Source organism: Balaenoptera physalus (assembly GCF_965194825.1).
Source record: "Balaenoptera physalus genome assembly, chromosome: 16".
Lineage (NCBI taxonomy): Eukaryota > Metazoa > Chordata > Mammalia > Artiodactyla > Balaenopteridae > Balaenoptera > Balaenoptera physalus.
Window position 1 is genome coordinate 15,737,392 of NC_138898.1, and position 20,446 is coordinate 15,757,837.

General features: G+C 49.0%; 1 protein-coding gene across 2 annotated transcripts in view; it reads left to right on the forward strand.

Annotated features, from left to right (window-relative positions):
• Positions 1-8,446: 8,446 nt before the first annotated feature.
• RIMS4 (regulating synaptic membrane exocytosis 4) overlaps positions 8,447-20,446 on the forward strand; it is a 64,423-nt gene continuing 52,423 nt past the window's right edge. The window contains exon 1 of one of the 2 annotated variants that reach the window (XM_082430238.1): positions 8,447-9,120. In XM_082430238.1, coding sequence (XP_082286364.1) covers positions 8,462-9,120 — 659 coding nt within the window. In that variant the 5' untranslated portion in view covers positions 8,447-8,461. The remainder of the gene's footprint in view (positions 9,121-20,446) is intronic. The other variant, XM_082430239.1, reaches the window with a different exon arrangement.

Below are 20,446 nucleotides of genomic sequence, written 5' to 3' on the forward strand. Positions count from 1 at the left end.
CACGAATGTCCAAGAACATGGGAAATGTTGCAAACAGAGGAGGAGAGAACACTTTACAACTCATGCTATGGAGCCAATGTTACTCTGATCCCAAGTGAATGGACTCTCACTCCTGCTATGCCTCATGTACTTATTTTTTTTTTAATAAAGTATTTTTTTAATTTATTTTTTGACTGTGTTGGGTCTTCTTTGCTGTGCATGGGCTTTCTCTAGTTGCCGCGAGCAGGGGCTACTCTTTGTTGTGGTGCGCGGGCTTCTCATTGCGGTGGCTTCTCTTGCTGCAGAGCACGGGCTCTAGGCGCGCAGGCTTCAGTAGTTGTGGTGCGTGAGCTCAGTAGTTGTGGCACACAGGCTTAGTTACTCTGTGGCATGTGGGATCTTCCCGGACCAGGTATCGAACCTGTGTCCCTGGCATTGGCAGGCAGATTCTTAACCACTGTTAAGAATATAGTTCTTATAACTATATAATATAGTTCTATATTATATAAGAACTATATTATATAGGAACTATATAGGAACTATGTAGGAACTATATAATATAGTTCCCTGTGCTATACAGTAGGACTTTGTTGTTTATCCATTCTATATATAATAGTTTGCATCTGCCACCAGGGAAGTCCCTCTTATGTACTTATTTATTCAGTAATAACTGCTACAGGATGAAGTAAAATCATGGATGGGAAAGCAGTTTGGAAACTGCCCCTTTTTTGAAGATGGGGAAGTAGAGGACCAAGAGGACTTGAATGCCATGGTTAAAGGGCACATGGCACAACAGTGGGAGAGAGCCCACTCTCCTGGTATCAGGATAGGATGGGTATGGGAGGATGGAGGAATATCCAGCTACTTCTCAGTAGGGACCATTGGACATGGAGGTGAAATCAGAGCTGATCCACATAGCATAATTTGTTTGGCACCAAAGGTTTTCTTTATGCCCACTTTCCCTTAATCTTAAGAGCTTGTTACAGCATCTTGAAGGAAGAGATCACTCTTGGAAAATATATTGCAAATGAAGCTCAGATGAATTCCAAGAGGCCCCATCCCCAAACCTTTTCTGTCCACCTGCCTTTCCTGACCATCTTGGATGCTCAGCCTTTGTTAGTTAATAATAACACTCATGGGTGATTTGGACAGGGGCCACGCATTAACCCGTGATTTCACATGAATTCAGCAGCAAGTGCTAGGTTTTATGCTGACTGATTCCTTTCTGGCTCAGGAGAGCTGTTGGGTGCAGAGTGGGAGGCAAGGTGGGAAAGGCCCTTAACTGGGGCTGCTTCTGAGAGGGACAGGTCTAAGTGAGACTGGTGAAGAAGAAGGAGAAGGGGAAGAAGGAGAAGAAAATTGATGATGGCTAATATTTTTTTTTATTAAAGTGAAGTGGATTTACAATGTTGGGTTAATTCCTGCTGTACAGCAAAGTGATTCAGTTATACATATACATACATTCTTTTTCATATTCTTTTCCATTATGGTTTATCACAGGATATTGAATATAGTTCCCTGTGCTACACAGTAGGACTTTGTTGTTTATCCATTCTATATATAATAGTTTGCATCTGCTAATCCCAAACTCCCAGTCCATCCCTCCTGCACCCCTCCTCCCCCTTGGCAACCACAAGTCTGTTCTCTGTGTCTCTGTGTGAGTCTGTTTCTGTTTCGTACATAAGTTCATTTGTGTCATATTTTAGATTCCACATATAAGTGATATCATATGGTATTTGTCTTTCTCCTTCTGACTTACTTCACTTAGTATGATAATCTCTAGGTCCATCCATGTTGCTGCAAATGTCATTATTTCATTCTTTTTTATGGCTGAGTAATATTCCATTGTATATATGTACCACATCTTCTTTAGATGATGGGTAATATTTATTGAGCTACTACTATTTGCCAACTATCCTATGAGGTATATTATTAGTTTCCCTGATTTACAGATGAGCAAACTAAAGCTCAGAGAGGTGAAACAACTTGCTCGATGTTACACAGCTAGTGACTTTCAGAGGCTAGTTACTTCCAGAGCTCAGTTTCGAACTCCTGACTATCCAACCCGAGGGAGTTACTCACAGAAGTGGAAAGAACATCCAAACCAACTTGGACTCAAAAAGATGTCAGAGCTGGGAGGGCATTTAGTGGTCATCCTGTGCCACTCCCTTTTTGACACTTGAGGCCCGGAGAGAGAGACTGGCTTCCCCAGGGTCACACCAGGAACTTTTGACAGAGCAAATCTTAACCTTGCTCTAGGCTGCTAGATCCCAGCTGGCTCCTCCTTTTGATCTGGGTGCCATCAAAGGAGAGCTTCAGATGTCAAGGTTGCCTGGTGGGAGAAGGGGTACAGTAGGAAAAGGTTCTGGGTCCTGGAAAGAAGAATCCACTGTTTACACCCAGACAGGGCCTCCCTTGGCTTGGGAGAGCAGATGATGGCTTGTGAAATGGCAGGTGGTTGTTTTGGGCAGCTTAGGCTACTTCCTCACTCTCAGGAGACTGGATATTGACACATGCTCCCACTTAATCCATGTTACTGGACTCAGAGTTAACAGGGAGTTAGTGTGTAACCCTGGCCCAAGTAACACACTGACACTTCAACTACTTACAAAGTGTTGATACTCACACCTTATTAGGTGAAAAATGTATTTACATTTTTTTATTCAGAAAAATACATGCTCATGGTAAAAAATAATCTACACCATAGACAAGGACGTAAAGCAAAATATACTGACTCCCACCTGAAAGTTTTCTTATTTCCCAGAGGAAACCATAGTTAATAGCTTCTTGTATATTGCTCCTGAAATTTGCATGTCTATTCAAAGATAAATATTTAAATATGAACATATATGTATATGCATATATGCATATATATACATATGTATATAAACACATACACACAGATGGGATCATATTATATATACTATTCAGATTTTGCTTTTTTATTTAATTGTATATCTAGGATATCAGTGCATATGGAGACCTACATTGTTCTTTAAAATGACTGTAGAATTCCCTGTATGGATGTACCATAATTTATTTAATGGGCCTATAGCTTGTTTCCAGTCTCTTGCTGTTATAACAATGCTGCAACAAACATTCTTATACATATTATACATGTGCATATATGCAGGTAAATCTGTAGAATAAATTCATAGAAGTGGAATTGCTGAGTAAAATGGTGAATTTCTAAATTAAATGATTTGTAGATGTGACTATTTGATAGATACCAACAAATTAATCTCCAAAGAGTTTCCATCAATTAATATATACTCCCACCGACAGTGTGTGTCTGTGTCTATTTCCCTGCTCCCACTTCCATACAGTTTATTGTCAAGCAGTTTCTTCTTTGTTAGACTAAGTTAAAAATGATGGTTCACTTTTATTTTAATTGACATTCCCTTAATTGTGAGAGATACTGAATAACATTTTGCTATTTATGTCATTTACAGATTATATTTATATATCTGTGAACTGTCTGTTCAAGTCCTTTCTCCATTTCCTATTGGAGCAATGGCCTTTCCATATTGTTTTGTAAGAGCTCTTTATATATTGAGGAAATTCATCTTTTTTTTTTTTTTTAGCCTTTAAAAAACTTACTGTAGTTTTATAATGTTTTACTATCTGATAGAGCTTATTGTCTCTCATTATTCTTCCCTACTCTCCCCAACTCCACATTTCCTGACAATTTTTACATGTTTGTTTTTCCTTATGAACTGTAAAAATCAGCTTGTCTAGTTCCAAAGGTTCTTTTCCATTTTTTTCTCCATTATTTCTAAAACTCTTTTACAGGATTATCCCATTTAGCCTTGAAGCCACTGAATGAGGTGTGTGGGCTCATTTTCCAAATGAGAAAACTGAGACCCAAATTGTGTCTTAGCCTTGCCTAAGGTCACACAGGAGGTTTCTTATGGCAAGAATCTGCCCCTACCTCAAGACCCCTGCCTCCTCCTCCACCCCCTGCTGTGTGTGTGTGTGTATGTGTGTGTGTTGGTTGAGGATGACTCAGGAAGTATAGCAGCCCTTGAAACAGAGGCGGCCCAAACCAGGTGTGCAATAAAGCCTGACTTAATTCCTTCTGTCTTCCTATCTCTAACGATCTCTCTTGCTCTCTTTTGTTCTCTGCCTCTTGTGTCTCTCTGTTATCATGTCCCTCTTTTCTAGTCTCTGACTCTTTCTACCCTTTGTTTCCTTCTTTCTCTGTCTCTTGTCCAATGGGGTGGTTTATTGGGGCAGAAATCACCTCCCTTAACCAGTTCCTTTATTTCTTTTTCTTTTTCTTTTAAGCATAAGGTCCCTCACCAAATAGTAAGTGAAGATGCTCTTGGTGGACAAGAGGAAGGTATGTTCCTGCCCCACTTCGCTCCCTGTCCCCTCACATGCTTGTTTCCTGCCATGAGAGCACATCAGATTCCTCCCCAGAGGGAAAACAGAGGCTGGTAGTGATAGGAAGGAAGTGACAGGAAGCAGTGGATTGAGCCCTGCAGGGACGGTGGGTCCTGGCCTTGTGTCAGCTCTGCCTGACCCTCAAGATGACCCAGGACTGGGCCCTGCCATTCTGAGGCTTTAGGGGATCCCCTGGCGTGCTCCATAACTGTGCATAGCTCTTTGCAGTTTTTAAAGGGCAGGTACACTCAGAATCTCCATAAGGGAGGTGGGGCAAGGGTGCTTTATCCATTCCATGGGTCCAGAGCAGGCATAGGCTTTATCCAAGGTTACACAAGAAAGTGGTGGCAGAGGCATTTAATGGCCTCTGCTATACTAGGACCCTCCCACCCAGCTTCTAGCTGAGGCCTGGCCCTTAGTAAAGTGCTGATGAGAATTTGCTGAAATATACTGTCTGCCACAATGATGATGATAATAGTTAATATAGAAAACACTTACTATGCACTATGCAATGTGCTAAGTGTTTTATATGCAGTATCTCACTTAACTCCCCCACTTCCCCACTCCCAGCCCCATCAGGTATCATCCACATTTTATAGATGAGAGAACAGAGACACAGAGAAATTAAGTAATTTGTCTAAGAGAGATAACTATATAGCTAGTAAATGTTAGTACAATTGAGATGAATGGGTGTGTAGGTGGATAGTTGGATGCATGGATGGATGAATGGTGGAATGGATGGATGGATGGTTGAATGGATGGATGGAAGCATGAAGTAATGGTTAGGATGGTTAGATAGTTGGCTCGGGGACTTGGAGTTACTAAAAGATCTTAATATGTCTATCCCCATCAGCTCAGTCATGTATTAACTACTTAAAGGCAAAGATGAACCCAAGAAAATATGAGTCCCCTCTCAAGCTGTCAGTCCACATAGAAAAGTCCACACACAGCAGCATTCACACACAGTCAAGGATAAATTCACACTGACCAGGATGTAGGGAGCCAGATACACACACACGTGGACAAGAACAGAAATCTGGCATTGATACCTAAATATAACCAACACAGCCCAGTTACATACACACACATGTAGACACTGATACACTAAGTGGTAAGGCAGACACTGAGGAGGACACACTATTAATAGGAGACACCAGCACATACCCACTCAAGCAGATACAGACCCACACAAAGATTGGGACACATGGCTCATGCACACAGAGAATGGATAAGTTCTCTCTTGTGTCTCTGTCTCCGTCTTTCTCTGTCTCTCTGTCTCTGTCTCTGTCTCTGTCTCTCTCTCACACACACACACACACACACACACACACACACACACACAAGTGCATACAAAGACCAGGAGGCATGTTGTATTTAAAGCCAGTCTGGATTCACTTAACACAAGGACATGCATCTTGAAAGGACATGTTTAGAGACAAGGTCATTCACAGACAAGGACACAGATATGCAGAAGTGCCCATCTATTCAGAGACATACACACAGAGATGTTTTACACACACACACACACTCACACGCCCCTACCCCAACAAGCAGAACACGAACAGGATCAGTCTTTTTCTCACTGACAAAGGAGCAACCAGGGCCCTCTTGGGTTTAGCTACATTCCAGCCACCTTTTACTTCTAGAAAGGCACTCACCTGGGTCTTGCTACACATGCAAAGTTTCGGGGCCACTTCCCTCTGTGCTTCATCTTAGAGGAGAGATGCTGAAGAGGAGGAGTTCCATCCATATGTGCTGTTTTCTCTTGATGCGGCAAACCTTGGCAGTGCCTCTGTTCCCCTTTTCCTTCCCGATCCCCACCCATCCAGCCTGTCTCTTAATCCTGCCTGAGTTATCTTAGGAACTTTCTCAGGCTCAGCCCTTCCTGCCCTCTCCTCAGCCTTGGCCCTTGTTGCCGTCCCCCCAAGGCCCACAGCCTTCCATCTGGCCTTGGTTCCCCCTCCTCCTCCACTTCACCTTCCCACGGGACATTCTTTCTCAGCTTCCCCTGCCATTCACATTTTAAAAACAATCAGTGTCTTTTTGGTTCAAATCAGGATTTATCTGAAGAGGAGGAGGGAAGCAACCCTCTAAATCACTCCAATCCTTTCCTCGAAGAGCAGCCCCAGAGATGATTTAAAAATGCAAATGTGAGGGCAGTGACTTTATTTCATTTGCTGGTGTATATATATCGCCAGGGCCAAGAACAGTGCCAGGCACATAGCAGGTGCCATTTTCAGCTAAAATGTCACCTCTCCAAAGAAGTTTTCCTAGATCCCCTCGGGCTGGGTAAGATACACACACACACACGCACACACACACACTTGCAGGTGCACACACATGAACACACATGCACTATAAAGTACATATACATATATATCTTGTAAATGATATATACATGATATGTCATATATGTATCATATATATCTCTTATAAGTGTCAAGCTATATATATATATGTATGTATGTATATTTTCATGTAGACTTAATCTAATCATATGAGCACTTTAAAAGCAGAGAGTTTTCTCAGTCCAGCAAGCAGAAGGGAAGTTAGAGGGATTCTAAGGATGAGAAGTGTCTGACATCCTAATAATGACCTCGAAGATGGAGGAGGCCATGTGCAAGGACCAGAGAGTCGCTTCTAGGAACTGAGAGTGACTTCCGGCCAATGGCCAGAAAGGAAATAGGGGCCTCAATCCTACAGCCACAAGGAACTGAATACTGCCAACAACCTGAATGAGCTTGGAATCTGGCCGATATCTCGTGAGGCCCTAAGCAAAGAACCCAGTTGAGCCTGTTCAGACTTCTGACCTAGAGAATGGTAAACTAATAAATGTTTTTTTTTTTAAGCCTCTTTGTTACACAACAACTGAAAGCTAACACACGTGTTATCTTACTTAATCCTCACAACCATCCAAAAGGGAGGGTTTGCATCCCCCTTGTACAGATGAGGAAACTGGCAGATGAGGTAAAGGACTTTGCCTTAGACCACATGCAAGGATAGCGCCACAGTCTGGATCAAAACTCTGTGCTCTTGCCATCTCAGCAGGCTGCTTCAGGAAGCAGATGTGGAAGCAGCTGGGAGAAATTAGACATCTGGGCCTGACTAGGTGGGGACCGAGGTCTTGGGTCAAGGCCAGGGAATGGAGTGCGGGTTTCCGATTGTGATTGTGTTCACCTACGGGGCTCTGCATGTCTGAGCCTGTGTGTGTGTGTGTGTGTGTGTGTGTGTGTGTGTGTGTGTGTGTGTGTGTGTGTGAGTCCCTGGGGGTTTATATGTGGGCGTGTCTGGGTGAATGTGTGAGTCTGGTGGAGTGTATCTGTGTCCCTGTATGAGTCTGAGGGTGTCTGTGCATCAGAATGTATCCATCACCAGGAATGACTAAGTCTCTGGGGCTGTGTCTGGGTGTGAACCTGTGTGTGCCCACTGAGGTGTGTCTGAGTGTCTCTCTTTGAGGGTCTGGGTCTGAGGGTGACTGTGTGTGAGTCTGACAGGATTTGTCAGGGTATTTCTGGGTGTATGTGAATGGGTGCTGAGGGGGGGTCAACGTTAGGAGGGGCACTGGTGTCTCTGTGTGCAGGTCTGAGAGTGTATCACTGAGTATGAGTGTCTGTGTGTGAATTCTGTGAGGAGTGTGGGTTCACGAGGGTATGTGTGCCCACCTGAACTTCTCTGTGGGTTCGTGTGAGCTCTGAGGGTCTCCCTGTGTGGTTAAGGGTGTCCCTGTTTGTCGCTCTGAGTGTGTCTGCAGGTCTCTGGTTGTGAGTCTTTGTGTGTCTGTTGATGTACCTACCTGTGTGGGTCTCGGATGTCTGGAGTCTAAGGGGGTCTGTGGATTGGTTACCCCAAGGGTCTCTATGAGTGAGTGAGTCTGGGTGGATCTCTCTGGGTGTGTAAGAGTCTGAGGGTGTCCGTGGTGTACATTGTAGAGTGAATGCACTCTTGTGGGTGCCTGTTTGTGCTCCTCTGCGGGTTCATGTGTGAATCTGAGGATCTCGAGTGCCGGTCACTGTAACTGTGTCGCTTTCCAGCGCGTCTGTGTCCCGGGGGGAGGCCGGTCTCAGTCGGGGACTGGACGCCTGGATCCGGGGCGAGTATGGGGGCTGAGTGTGGGGGAGGGGACAACGTGGGGGGCGCGGCCCCTGGACTGGGAGCGCAGCAGCCCTGCGCGCTCCGCCCTTGGGGCGCGCACACCTGGCGGCCTGGGCGGCGAGCAGGGGCCCCGCCCGCGCCCTCCGGCTCCCACGCCCCGCGCGCGGCGCCCCCTCCCTCGGGCGGTGCCGATTGGCTGCGGCGGCGGCTCGAGCCCGCCCCTCGCGTCCGGCGAGGGGCGCCGCGGGCCAGAGCGAGCTGCGCCGCCACAGCTGCCGCCGCCGCCGCCGCCGCCGCCGCCGCCGCCGCCGACACCGCTGCCCCCGCCGCCACCGCCGTCACAGCCGCCGCCGGGAGAACAGCGCGCCTCGGGTCCGCGGGCCGCCAGCTCCCGGCTCGCCCTCCGGCCCTGCCGCGCCCGCCAGCCCCGCCGCGGAGCCCCGGCCCGGCCTCGGGCCGCCGCCACCACGCCGCGCGCCGTACTCCGCGTCAAGAATGGGGCGGCCAAGCTGCCCAAGCCGGCCGCCGCCGCCGCCGCGGCCGAGGCGCCCGGCGCCGGTGCGGGCATGGAGCGCTCGCAGAGCCGCCTCAGCCTGTCCGCCTCCTTCGAGGCGCTCGCCATCTACTTCCCGTGCATGAACTCCTTCGACGACGAGGACGCGGGTAAGCGCGTGGCCCGCCCCCGATCCCCAGGGGGCGTCCCGGGAGCCAGATCCCGAGGCCCCCTCCCCGACCCGGTGCGCCCTAAGAGGTGGCCACTCTTTCCTCCCCACCCCCAATCCCAAGCACGCTCGGGGATGCGCCCCCGGGGTCTTCTTTCCCACCCACGGGACCTCAGATCTCTAGGATGTGGGGTCTCCTCGCCTCCAGCCGCCCCCAGGGACCCCTAGATCATCTGCATTCACCCCTTTTCCGCAAGTGGGCCCTTTGGGTCGCCTGGACTTAGCTCTCCCTACTCACCTGCGCCTACTGAACGCTCCCGGTCTTGTCCCTGGATCCGACCCGCCACCCTCCCCGAGCTTCCTGTATGTGCCCACTCCTCAAACCCCGGGGCTTTGGCCACCTCACCCCCGGGGCTCCGACGCGCCCCCCGCCATTGGAGGTGGCGCGCAACCTTACCGCTCCATCTTTGTCTTGGCTGCATCCAGAGACTCCCTGCCCAAGACCCCCGCCCTGCGCCCAAGGCCTTGAGCGCCCCTGTTTGTCTCTCCTCTTCCCCCAGTCCTTTAAGGACTGGGGCGGACCGCGAGGGAACCGGTCGGGTGACGGCCTTTCCTCTCGGTTCTTCCCGGCGGTTCCCCGAGGGAGGCGTAGGGCGGCACCGACTCTACACCTGCGCGCCCTCCGGAGTGTGCCCCTGAGCCCGGGTGCTCTTGTGCCTGGAGTAGCCCTTCTAGGTGGGCTGAACCGGGCCACCATACAGCGGCCCGAACCTCAGGCTCCCAGGCCTGCGCGCAACCCCAGCCAGAGCCCAAGGGGCGGGGAAATGTAGGGAAAACAGCTCTTGGGGGCCCTGGGACCAGGCAGAGGAAACAGAAGGGCTTCAGATCTGGTTCTGCGGTGAGGAAGCGAAGCCACCAACAGGTGGGGTACCTAGAGGGCATGGGTGAGAGTTCCCCAAAGAGTGCCAGATTGGGAGTTGGAATGAGGTTCCAGTCTTGCTTCTCTCCGTATTAGCCATGACCTTGAGCAAGTCATGCCACCCCTAGCCTCCATATCCCGATCTGTAAAATGGGATGACAGTACCTCAGACATAAAGGTAAAGTTAAAAGTGTTTTGTAAGCTGAAAATCTGAGAGTATTTTAATTCAACGAGGGGATGAAAGGGAAAGGAGTGTGTGTGTGGTGGGGAGGAGCAAAATGGTTTCATGGACACTTTTGAGAACTTGATGAAAATATGGACAAGTTCTCCAAAAAATACACATAGGCACCATCCAAAAATTTTTGTCCACAGTTTTAGGGAGTTCATGGGCCCTGCTTAAGACTCTCTGCCTGCAGGGACCCTTGTCTGGTCGGCCCGTTATCTGATAAGCCTTGGATGGAACAGTGGCTGATGGGTGCTCACGTCTTTCTGCTGGAGCAGGAGGCAGGCGGGGAGAAAGGGAGAAGGTTCTCCAGAAGAAAGTGTTGGCTGAGTGAATGAATGGGGCTATGTGAGGCTGACCCCTGACAGACCGGTCTTGCTGTTGACCTGGAGATGGGGATGGAGTAAAGATGGTTACTGCAGAGCCATTTTACAGAATCACCATTTTACAGAAAAAATAACTGAGGTTCAGAGGCTTAACTTCCCCCGTGATGCAGCTGAGGGAGATTGTACTATTATTCTGGACAAGGCAAGGTGAGGAGGGGTGGAGGGGCTCTCCTAACCCAGTGGCCTCCTCTGGAGCAAAATCTGGGAGAGGAAGTCTGGCTAGCATGGGGGCTTGGGGAGGGAGCCCCACCTGCCTCGGTGAGCTGGCTCCCCCACCCCTCACTTGACGTTCAAGGACGCTTCTGAAGTTCCAGCAGGCCACTTGGGTCTCAAGAGGCAAGGTGCATCAGTGGCAGGGCCAGCTGGGTTTTTCTTCAAAGTCATGCTCCATGTCATGGTTCAGATGCCTTGGTTATTATTGTTGGTTGCTGGTGACTTGCTCTGGTTTCATGTAAGTCAGAATAGATAACTTCATGGAATATTAGAGATTATTAAAGGTCCCCACTTTTTTTTCCCAGCGGGTTTCTTCAAATTCTTAAGTTTTTCACTTGGAGCACCTAGAAATCATCTTGTCCAACGCTTTTTCGCCCCCAAATTGGTGTGTGTGTGTATTTGTGTGAATGTATGCATGTGTGTGAGATTGAAGCCCCAGTGTGTGTGTGTGTGTGTGTGTGTGTGTGTGTGTAACCCAAGGTCACCCAGTGAGGCAGGCACACAGCCAAGACAAAAATCAGGTTTCTGGTTCTCTTTCCAGTAAAACACTAGCCCTCTCTCTGAAAGAGGATTTTTTAAAAAGTCAAATCTCACTGTGTAGAAAATGGTTCCCAGGTGAAGAGGTCCCAGGGAGCGGCTGACAGCCAAGAGTTTGGTTTGGGCATCTCATGCTCACTGTCTGCTCATCTTAAGGGATGCTTCGAGTTTGGGAGGAGGAGAGAGGAAGTGAAGTTTCGTTTCGGGAAAGCTAATGAGTGTCAGGTGCAAATCGGAAGTAGGGAACGTTGTCTTGGTGCTTAATTTCTCTTGTTCTTCTCAAAGTCATTAATTTTCTCCTAAAAAAAAAAAAAAGCCCCTTGGATTTATTCTTTTAGAACGGCATCACCCTGAACTAATTTCGAAAAGCAGTTTGAATATTTCTCAGATACTGGACAGAGACTGCTCCAGTTGCAGGGCTGTCAGGATTGGCTTTGCTTTACCTTTCTCTTCTTGGCTCCCTCCCCCCACCAGTCTCGTGCCCCTCTGTCCCCGAGGACTCAGAAGTGTCCCTGATGGGCCTCTGGCTTATCTGGGTGCCTCCCCTTTGTTGCTGCTTCTGACTCCTGTCCAGTGCACCTTTTTCATCAACCAGATTGACTCAGAGCCATCTTCAGGGCTTACATGCCACCCTTCAGCTGGTTTCCTGAGAAACTGTATGAGGAGGAGACTTTCATTAGCCTTAACTGGGCCAGAGCACTTTCCTGCCTTGGGCTTGGGAGCCTTGGACATTTTGTCAGCAAAGGCAGCTGCCCCTTCCACCCCTTTCTAGCCGCCCTGCGGTTCAGGATGCTGGTCATTGCAGATTCCTAGAATTCCTCCCAAGGAGCATCTTCCATCGTGCACTCTGAACCCATTACTTACACTGCTTTTGCCCCTTTTCACAAAGATGCTGAGGCTTTAGAGAGGCATGCTCTTGGGAGGCATTTTTTGTGTCTGTGTCTTCGTGGCTCAGCCTTGCTGGTACTGGCTTTATAATTGAGGAGGGCTGGGGCAGGGAGGAGTTAGACACGTGACCTCTGCTTTTTCACATCTATATTGTTGGTTTGCTGGTGACTTGGAGGAAGAAAATAATAGCATGGACCACAGAGGGTCAACATTTTTTAAATGATTACCTTTCTCTAGGTATCCTCCTAGGCACTTGCAATATTGTTTTCTTTCCTCACAGCAATTCTATAAAATTAACATTTAACATTCCCCATTTTCAGATGAGAAAACTGAGGCACAGAGAGAATATTCATTCAAGGTCACTGAGCCGGGAAATGAGGGTGGTAGGATTTGAACTTGAGCAGTCTGACTCAGGCATCTATGCTGTTGATTATTATGCTGTTTGTGCTACGAAAAGGGCTTAGTACAGTACCTGGCACTAGATAGGCTCTCAGTACCTGTTAGCTCTTATCTTTCTTATTACCAAGTAAGACTTACTTCTGAGCATGACTGTAAAAAAGAATCTGTGGGTTTGAGGAGGGGGGGTAGCCTGGTTCTCAAAATGTTAGCTTTTATGATTTTAATAAGCTAATTTTATTGCACTGTTACAGCTATTAAGGCAGAGTTGGGCCCTTCTTCTTGGAGGGGGTTTAAAGATGGGATTTGGGGGACTTGCATGTGGAACAAGAGGGTGGGGAGCACCTAGCTCCCCATTTCCCTGTTCTCTTTAACAGTTAATTTTCATTACATCTACAGCCCCAGCCCTGCCACTCTGCCTTGGGGCACAGCTGGGGAGCAAGAGTCTTCAGTATCCAGCAAATGCCAAAGGGCGTTGCTAATATCAGGGTCTGGAATTGAGGATGGTGTCCCTGAGTCTGACCAAGTGGTTTTGGCGTCCAGTTCTCCCCCACCCGCCCGGGAGAGGGGCGGAGAAGCTGGAGCAGCCAGCTCCGATTTGCCCATAGGATGCTTCGATCCAGCGCAAGGAGGAAGTTGCCATGGCAACACGGGCCGGCTACCGGTCCCTCTCCTAGCAGTTCGGGCCACATTTCTGGGCTGGAAAGCCCTTCGTGGTACTGCCTTCTTCCGCTCAGACCAAATCTGGTGGGTGGGGTGGCTTGGTGGATGGGTCCCACAAACTAGTGCTGAAGCCCACTCCCCTTGTTTTTGGACGGAGGGGAAATGGAGGGGGCTGTCTGAGTTACTTCTCCTGGCTCGTGGGGTGGAGATACTCCTGTCTTGCCAGACAGATCTCAACAGGGGTAATGAGAGCTCCAAATCCTGCCCCCACCCCAGGCACCTGGAATGACCCCGCTGGAATCCACCCTCCCTTCCCCAATTTACTCCTTTTGGCAAGGTTTTCTTTCCCAGACCAAGTGCTAACTTTTGTCCTTGAAATTTGACCTGCGCTTTTTCTGGGAAACAAAATGTCCTGCTGTCCCATCCCTTCCCCCTGAGATGGTGGGAACAGAGTACTTCAGCCCTAAAGGGGGGCTGGGGCTGGGTGGATAAGGGGGAGTGGTGAGGGGGGAGGCTTTAAAATACCCTTCAGGATCAGGGCCACTTGAGGGTGTGAGGTGGAGGCTTTGAAGCCTCCATTCCCACCCTTGTCCCTAGGGCAGGCCACTTCCTGTCCCCCCTCTGCCCCTTTCCCTAATTTACCACCAAGCACTGTAATCTCTTTTATGGGCTGGGAATTGGGCAGAACTCTTCTAGATTTAGATAACTGAGGCATAGTAAAGAATCGAACCAATTGTTCCCATCATTCAAGTTGTGGGTGTGTGAGAGTGTGGACCCAAACTACTTTATCTTAAATTACTCTGAAAGAAGTATTTCAGAAAAACTGGGTGATGGGGAGTCATCCCTTCCCCCATTACACAGATCACTGGCCTATGGATCTGCTCTGATGCAGTTCGAGCTCTTTCCTAAAATTCTCTCTTTCTCTGGCACCCTCTCTTCCTTGTCCCCAAGCTGCCAGACTCATGGCTTCAGCTTCCTTGGCTTTTGCAGCTGCCAGAGGCCCACCTGGTTCTGTTTGGTGGGAAGGGGAAAGGAGGGGCCCATTCCCCTTGTCTCCCTTTGAGAACTAGGCTCTGCCTTCCTCCCCACCCATCTCCATCCCAGAGGCCAGGCCTGTTCTAACTAACTGAAGGCGGAGTGAGGGCAGGGCGGAGGTGCGGAGGAGAGCAGACCGCAAGCCAGCTGACCCTCTCTCCCATCTCAGGGGCTTTCTTTTCCTCTGCCTCTTCTGACATCTCTTCATTGTGGCCTTAACAACCATCGCTTCAGCATTTCTTTTAAGAATTGTTGGAAAGGCACCAGTTTTGGAGGATGTGCTCAGAAGGGTGCAGACATCTCCCCCACTGTAATCTGTGTACCGCCCCCCCCACGATGTTTTCCGGTCAAGCCCACTGTCTTACTGTCAGAGCTCCAATTCCCAACCCCACACCCAGTCCCCTGGAATGACCGACTGGAATTCTCTCCTTCTCCCACCCAGTTTACTCCATGGGGCTTAGATTTGACTCCACTTTGGTGCTAGGGCCTCAGGCAAGTCCTGGGTCTCAGTTTCCCCATCTTGAAAAAGGGGTTAATTATCCTTGTCTGAGCATCTCTTGGGGTTGTAAAAATAAAATGATCAAGAGGCTTGCTTGGCTGTGCTCAGTGCTTTCCATAATCTTACTGAATCTTTTAACAGCCAAAAGGGGTAGCAGCTGTTGCCGATGTACCCATTTTGCAGATGAGGAAAAGCCAGGCAGCTTGGTGTAGTTTAGTGACTTTTTTGGGTTTCATGGTGGTGATACAAACCCAGGCGTGTTTGACTCCAGAGACCACCCTCTGCCTCTTGGCCCGAAATGAGATTCCTGGTGGGAACGGGCAGTGTAAGCCCCAGGGGCTGTGCTTGGGCTGTCAAAACAGCCACTGACAAAGGCCAGGGTGTGAGGGCCTGTTCACATTCAGATGCATCCCTCCAGGGTCTGCCGTCCCACTGCATTCCACCCCAGCCCACTGGAGTGCCTTCCTGGCCATCAGTTCAGGATGATCCCCATCAGAGGGCTGCCTGGCCTCCTTGGAAGAATCCAGTTGTCTGCCCTGGCCCTGGGGGCTGAGCCATCACCTGCCTCTCCAGACCGATGTAGGCCAATGCTGGATTATATTTAACGCTGTGCTATTTCCACTTGACAGCTCCAGAGAGCCATCCCCCCTCCCCTTTTCTCCTTCCTCCCCCCTCCCCTTCTGATTCACTCGGAAACTGACAAGGCTGATGTCAGCTCCTTATTCTTAGCCCCCGTAATTGTAACTGCATTTAGCAGTGCGCACTTCATTAACAGTTTCTGCGACGGGGGAGTGAGATGACTGCATGGCTGGGCAGGGACACGGGTGGGGGTGGGGAGGGGGCAGCTGCTGCAGGGACCCTGGCCAGCTGCCTCTTCTGAATGGACCAGCTGGGCAGGTTCCAGGCCTGGCTTTCCAAGACTAGCAGTCTTGGAAGGCCCCTTGGAGAGCATCTAGTCCACTCTCCTCATTAGGCAGGGAGGGAAACTGAGGCTCAGTGAGGCAAAGCAGCTTGCCAAGGTCATGTGTTAAGGATCCAGGGCTCTGGCCTTTGAGTCTAGGTTTTCTTCTTTGGTATTATTCATTCAGCTAATATTTAATTAGCTGCTCAGTGCCAAACAGCATTCTAGGTGCTGGGGCTATGTCGGGGGAACAAGGCAGACACAGTTTCTGCACTCACGGAGTTATGTTCTGAGGTGGAGGAGACAGACAATAAGCAGGAAAGCAATTAAACAATAATTTCAGATTGTGTTAAGTGAAATGAAAATAAGACAGGTTGATGGGATAGGAGATAACATTAAGTAAGATAGTCAGGAAAGGCTCACTGAGGAGGTGACATTTGAGTTGTGACCTAAATGACAGAGCCAGTAATGGGAATATGAGGGGATAGAGGGATCTAGGCAGAGGCAACAGCTGGTGCAAAGGCCCTGAGGTCAGCGTGAGATTGGGTGTTTAGGGAAGAGAAAGCAGACCAGCGTGGTTAGACTGCATGAGGGGAAACGAGGTCAGAGAAGTAAGCTGGGGGCAGATCACTCAGCCTGGTAGACAATGATAAGGAGTATCAGGTGGGGAAACTGAAGTTCAGATTGGGAATGGAAAGGACCCCCAGCTGGGTAAAGACAGAGAGAGGCCGAGAACTCCCGAATCCCTGTCTTTTTAGTCCCTTAGACACAGGTGGCTGTGCCTTTAAGTGCATCACGTGGCTTCCTTTCACATTGTAGCTGGTAGTGTGGAGTCTGGGAAGGGCTTTTTCTGCCCTCCCTGCCTGCCCCTCTCTCCTCCTCGACTTTCACCCAACCCAGCTGTATAGCTTCTCAGGGTGACGTAGCTGTGAAACTCTGGGGAGCTTTTGTGGTGGGACAGAAAGAACATGTCTTTGGAATCCAAGACACCTGAATTTTTATCCTGCCTCTGCTGCTTCTAAATTGTGTGACCTTGGGCAAGTGGCTTCAACTCTCCGGGGCTCAATTTCCTCATCTGTAAAAGGGGAGCATAATAATAGCAAGTTCTTCAAAGGGTTATTGTGAGTGATAAATTGATATAATGCACAAAACACACCTACCCCAGAGCCGGGCATGTGGAACTAAGATTTCCTCAGTTATAAGGACTCATGAGATCGTGGGTTTAATGCTGGGCACGTAGTAGATGCTCAGTTAGAGGTTACTGCTGCAGTTGTGGTTGTTACTGTTGGTTTTAACAGGTCAGAATCATCGAGGGGGCTTGTTAAACATAAATTGCTGGGCCTCACCCCAGAGTTTCTCATTCAATCTGGGGCGGGGCCTGAAAATCTCATTTCTTTTTTTTCCCCAAATATTTATTTATTTATTTGGTTGCACCAAGTCTTAGTTGTGGCTCACTGGCTCCTTAGTTGCAAGCACATGGCCTCCTTAGTTGTGGCATGTGAACTCTTAGTTGCAGCATGCGTGTGGGATCTAGTTCCCTGACCAGGGATTGAACCCGAGTCCCCTGCGTTGGGAGCACGGAGTCCTATACACTGTGCCACCAGGGAGGTCCCCTGAAAATCTCATTTCTAACAAGTTCCCAGGTGATGCTGATACTGGTCCAGGGAGCCTACTTTGAGAATCACTGGGTTAGAGAAAAAGCTGGAGAGAAATGAAGGGTTCTTCTCAACTTGGGATGTCTCCTGGCTACCTGTGTCTTAGATGCTGGGGACATTGGGTACCAAATTCAGGACCCGGGTTTAGTCTTCAGGCACTTATGTTTCCATCACATGGTCTCAGATCAAATGAGCCTCAGCTGCTGCCCTGCTTTGCACTGGGTTTAATGTGAAGGACCCCATCAATCCTTTTGGAAGTCATCTGTATTAATGATAGATGAGTCGACATGAATAACACATCAGACCATAATATCCTTTTGTGGAATATTGAGGGGCTCAGGTCTAGCACCTTTTACAGAAGGGAACAGGACGCGGTCCCTTTCCTGCATTGGGGAAAGGCAGGACTATGTGTTAAAACCAGGAGGTTCATTTGAGGACAGGTCTCTACTGGGAAGAAGTAAATCAAAGGGACCATCAATGTTAAGGGGCAAAATGCTGGGAAATGCTACCAAGAGACTTTACTGAGTCAGTTTATTTAGATGTTTCTAAGAAAGGGGTCGCTGGTAATTTTCTAGGGAAGGTTGAGATTTTGCTTAGATTGGAGGCGTGGGGGACAAACCATATGATGTGAGAAGATTCCCATCCAGTCCCTTAAAACTCAGAGTCTGAAGATACAGGCATTTACAAATACATTCCCGGTGGGACTTACCCTCAACTGATGGGAAACACTTCTCCAAGAGGGTTGGCTCAGGATAGCAAAAGAGCACAGACTTTGGAGGCCCCCAAACCTGGGTTGAATCTCTGCCACCTACTAGCTGTGTCTCTTGATTATGATACGTAACTATTCTGGGCCTCAGCCTCGTGCTTTGTAAAATAGAGTGAATAACTCTACCCTGTGAGAATTAGAGATAATGCATGTGTGAGGCATAGAAGGCATCCAGGACATGGCAGCGCTGCCTTTCCTGCTATTGCAGACTTCCTGGGTGCAGGAAGTGTGGGATGGTGGGAGCACATTGCCTGCGTTTGGGACTCCTGGCTCGGGTCTGGACAGCTGGTGCTTACTCTGTGCCCAGTGGGGCCTGAGAGGCTGCATTAGGAGTCAGGAGAAGAGGTCTCCATTCAGCCGCCAAAATCTCAGCATCTCCTCCGGCCGCTTCCCTTTGTCTTTTGGGCCTCAGGATCCCCATTTACACAGTGAGGTGTCTAGTGGGCTTGGTTTAGATACAACCAGAGTCTCCCAGAAAACAGGGGACACTTGTCCAGGCCCCCATCTCCTCCTTTGGATTTCTCCCCCACTCCTCTGCCTCTATGGTCATTTTCATCCCCAGAGCATCCCCTCCTGCCAAAGTTTCTAGCTGATCCTTGGCTGATTGGTCATTGAATACTTTTTAAAAGAATAAGTATTATTTGGATTAAGTAATATATGCAGTTGGTACAACATTTTAGAAGCATGAAAAATATCCAATTAAAAGGGCCCCAGGTACCTCCGTCTTCTGGGTCTCCTGTCCCCTCCCCAGGACAAACACTGTTTCTAGCTCTCACAACCCTTTATGCTGCTGTTACTGACAGTAACATGTTATGTGGTGAAAAGCCAAACAGCACAAAGGACACCCAAGAAAACATCAGTCTCCCTCACACCTCAGCCACCTAGTCCCACTCCCACAAACCACCAGTACGGTCTTTCAGGCTACCAGTTTTTTCTTTATTTTCCAGTTAGCAAATTCTTATTAAGCACTTATGGTGGTGCCCAGTCCTGTGAGGATTCAAGAGTAGTCAGATTATACCAGGCAGTATAGCACAGTGGTGGTTATGATACACACTCCACAGCTAGATGGCCTGGGTTTGAATCCTGGCTTTGCCACTCATTGGCTGTGTGACCTTGAGCAAGTGACTTAACTTCTCTGAGCCTCAGTCTCCTCAACTGCTAAATGGGCCCATAATAGCCCCTCCCTGCCTTGAAGGTGTCAGGAGGATTAAATGAGTAAGTATTTGTGACATGCTTTGTAGAGAGCCCAATACAGTAGAAGTGTGTTAAGAGTATTAGCTATTACTGTCTCAGAGCCTTTAAGCCAGAAGTCTCTCTGAAGTCCTCTAGCATCTTTAGCGGAGGCCCAGAGAGGGATCTCATGGTTTGCTCAAAGCCTCACAGCAGGTCTCTGGTAAAACCAGGAGCAGAACTGATGTTTCTGGTCTCGCAGTCAGGGCCTCTTCCTCTCCCAGGTGACCCAAGTGGCTACTTTGCACCCTATTGGCACGTGAGGCTTCAAGTCCATACCCTGCATTTCCAGTACTTGGTGTCCCTGAGAAATGCTGCTTGCAGTCGCCTTGGGAGTGTGTGGGAGGATATGTCACTAATTGGGGCCTGTAATGGAAATTAATTAGTTCCTCAGCATATGTGGAGAAACATCTCTCATCTGCCTGGGCCCAACACCAAGACTGGACCAGGTGCCTTGGGGGCCCACCCAGACCCAGGCCAACCCACCCCCGAACCATCTGGTGCCTGGAAGCTGCAGCCACTTCTGTCTAGCTTCTGTTGGGTATGCTGGGTCCTGGGAGAGGGACCCCCAAACTGGGAAGCCTGGCCCTGATGGGAATCGGGTGGGTGCTAAGAGGGAGGGAGAAATTAACATGTGTAGTATTCTTAGACTCCTCCCAGCGGTCTTCAACTTGAAAAGAATATAGAAGATGGGAGAATTCTCTCCTGTTCCCACTGTCTTAGTTTGAGACTTGGATTCTTGTGCAGGTGATATGCTATGCAGTGCTGTCAGGTGAGACCGGGATGCAGGATGGGCAGGAAAAGAAGCAGCTAACGATGGGCACTCAGCCACGGGCTAGCCTCAGCCTGACCCATGGGAAGCTCTAGAGGGCGGATGGTGTCACAGAGTTGACGGGCCTTCTGGACTCCGGTATCAGTCAGTCATGGGCTGTGGACAGTCCCCCTGGGGCGGCGGGGGAGCGGAGACATAACTTTTGGGGCAAGGCAGCTCCCATCAGCTAAGAGCAGCTCTCCAA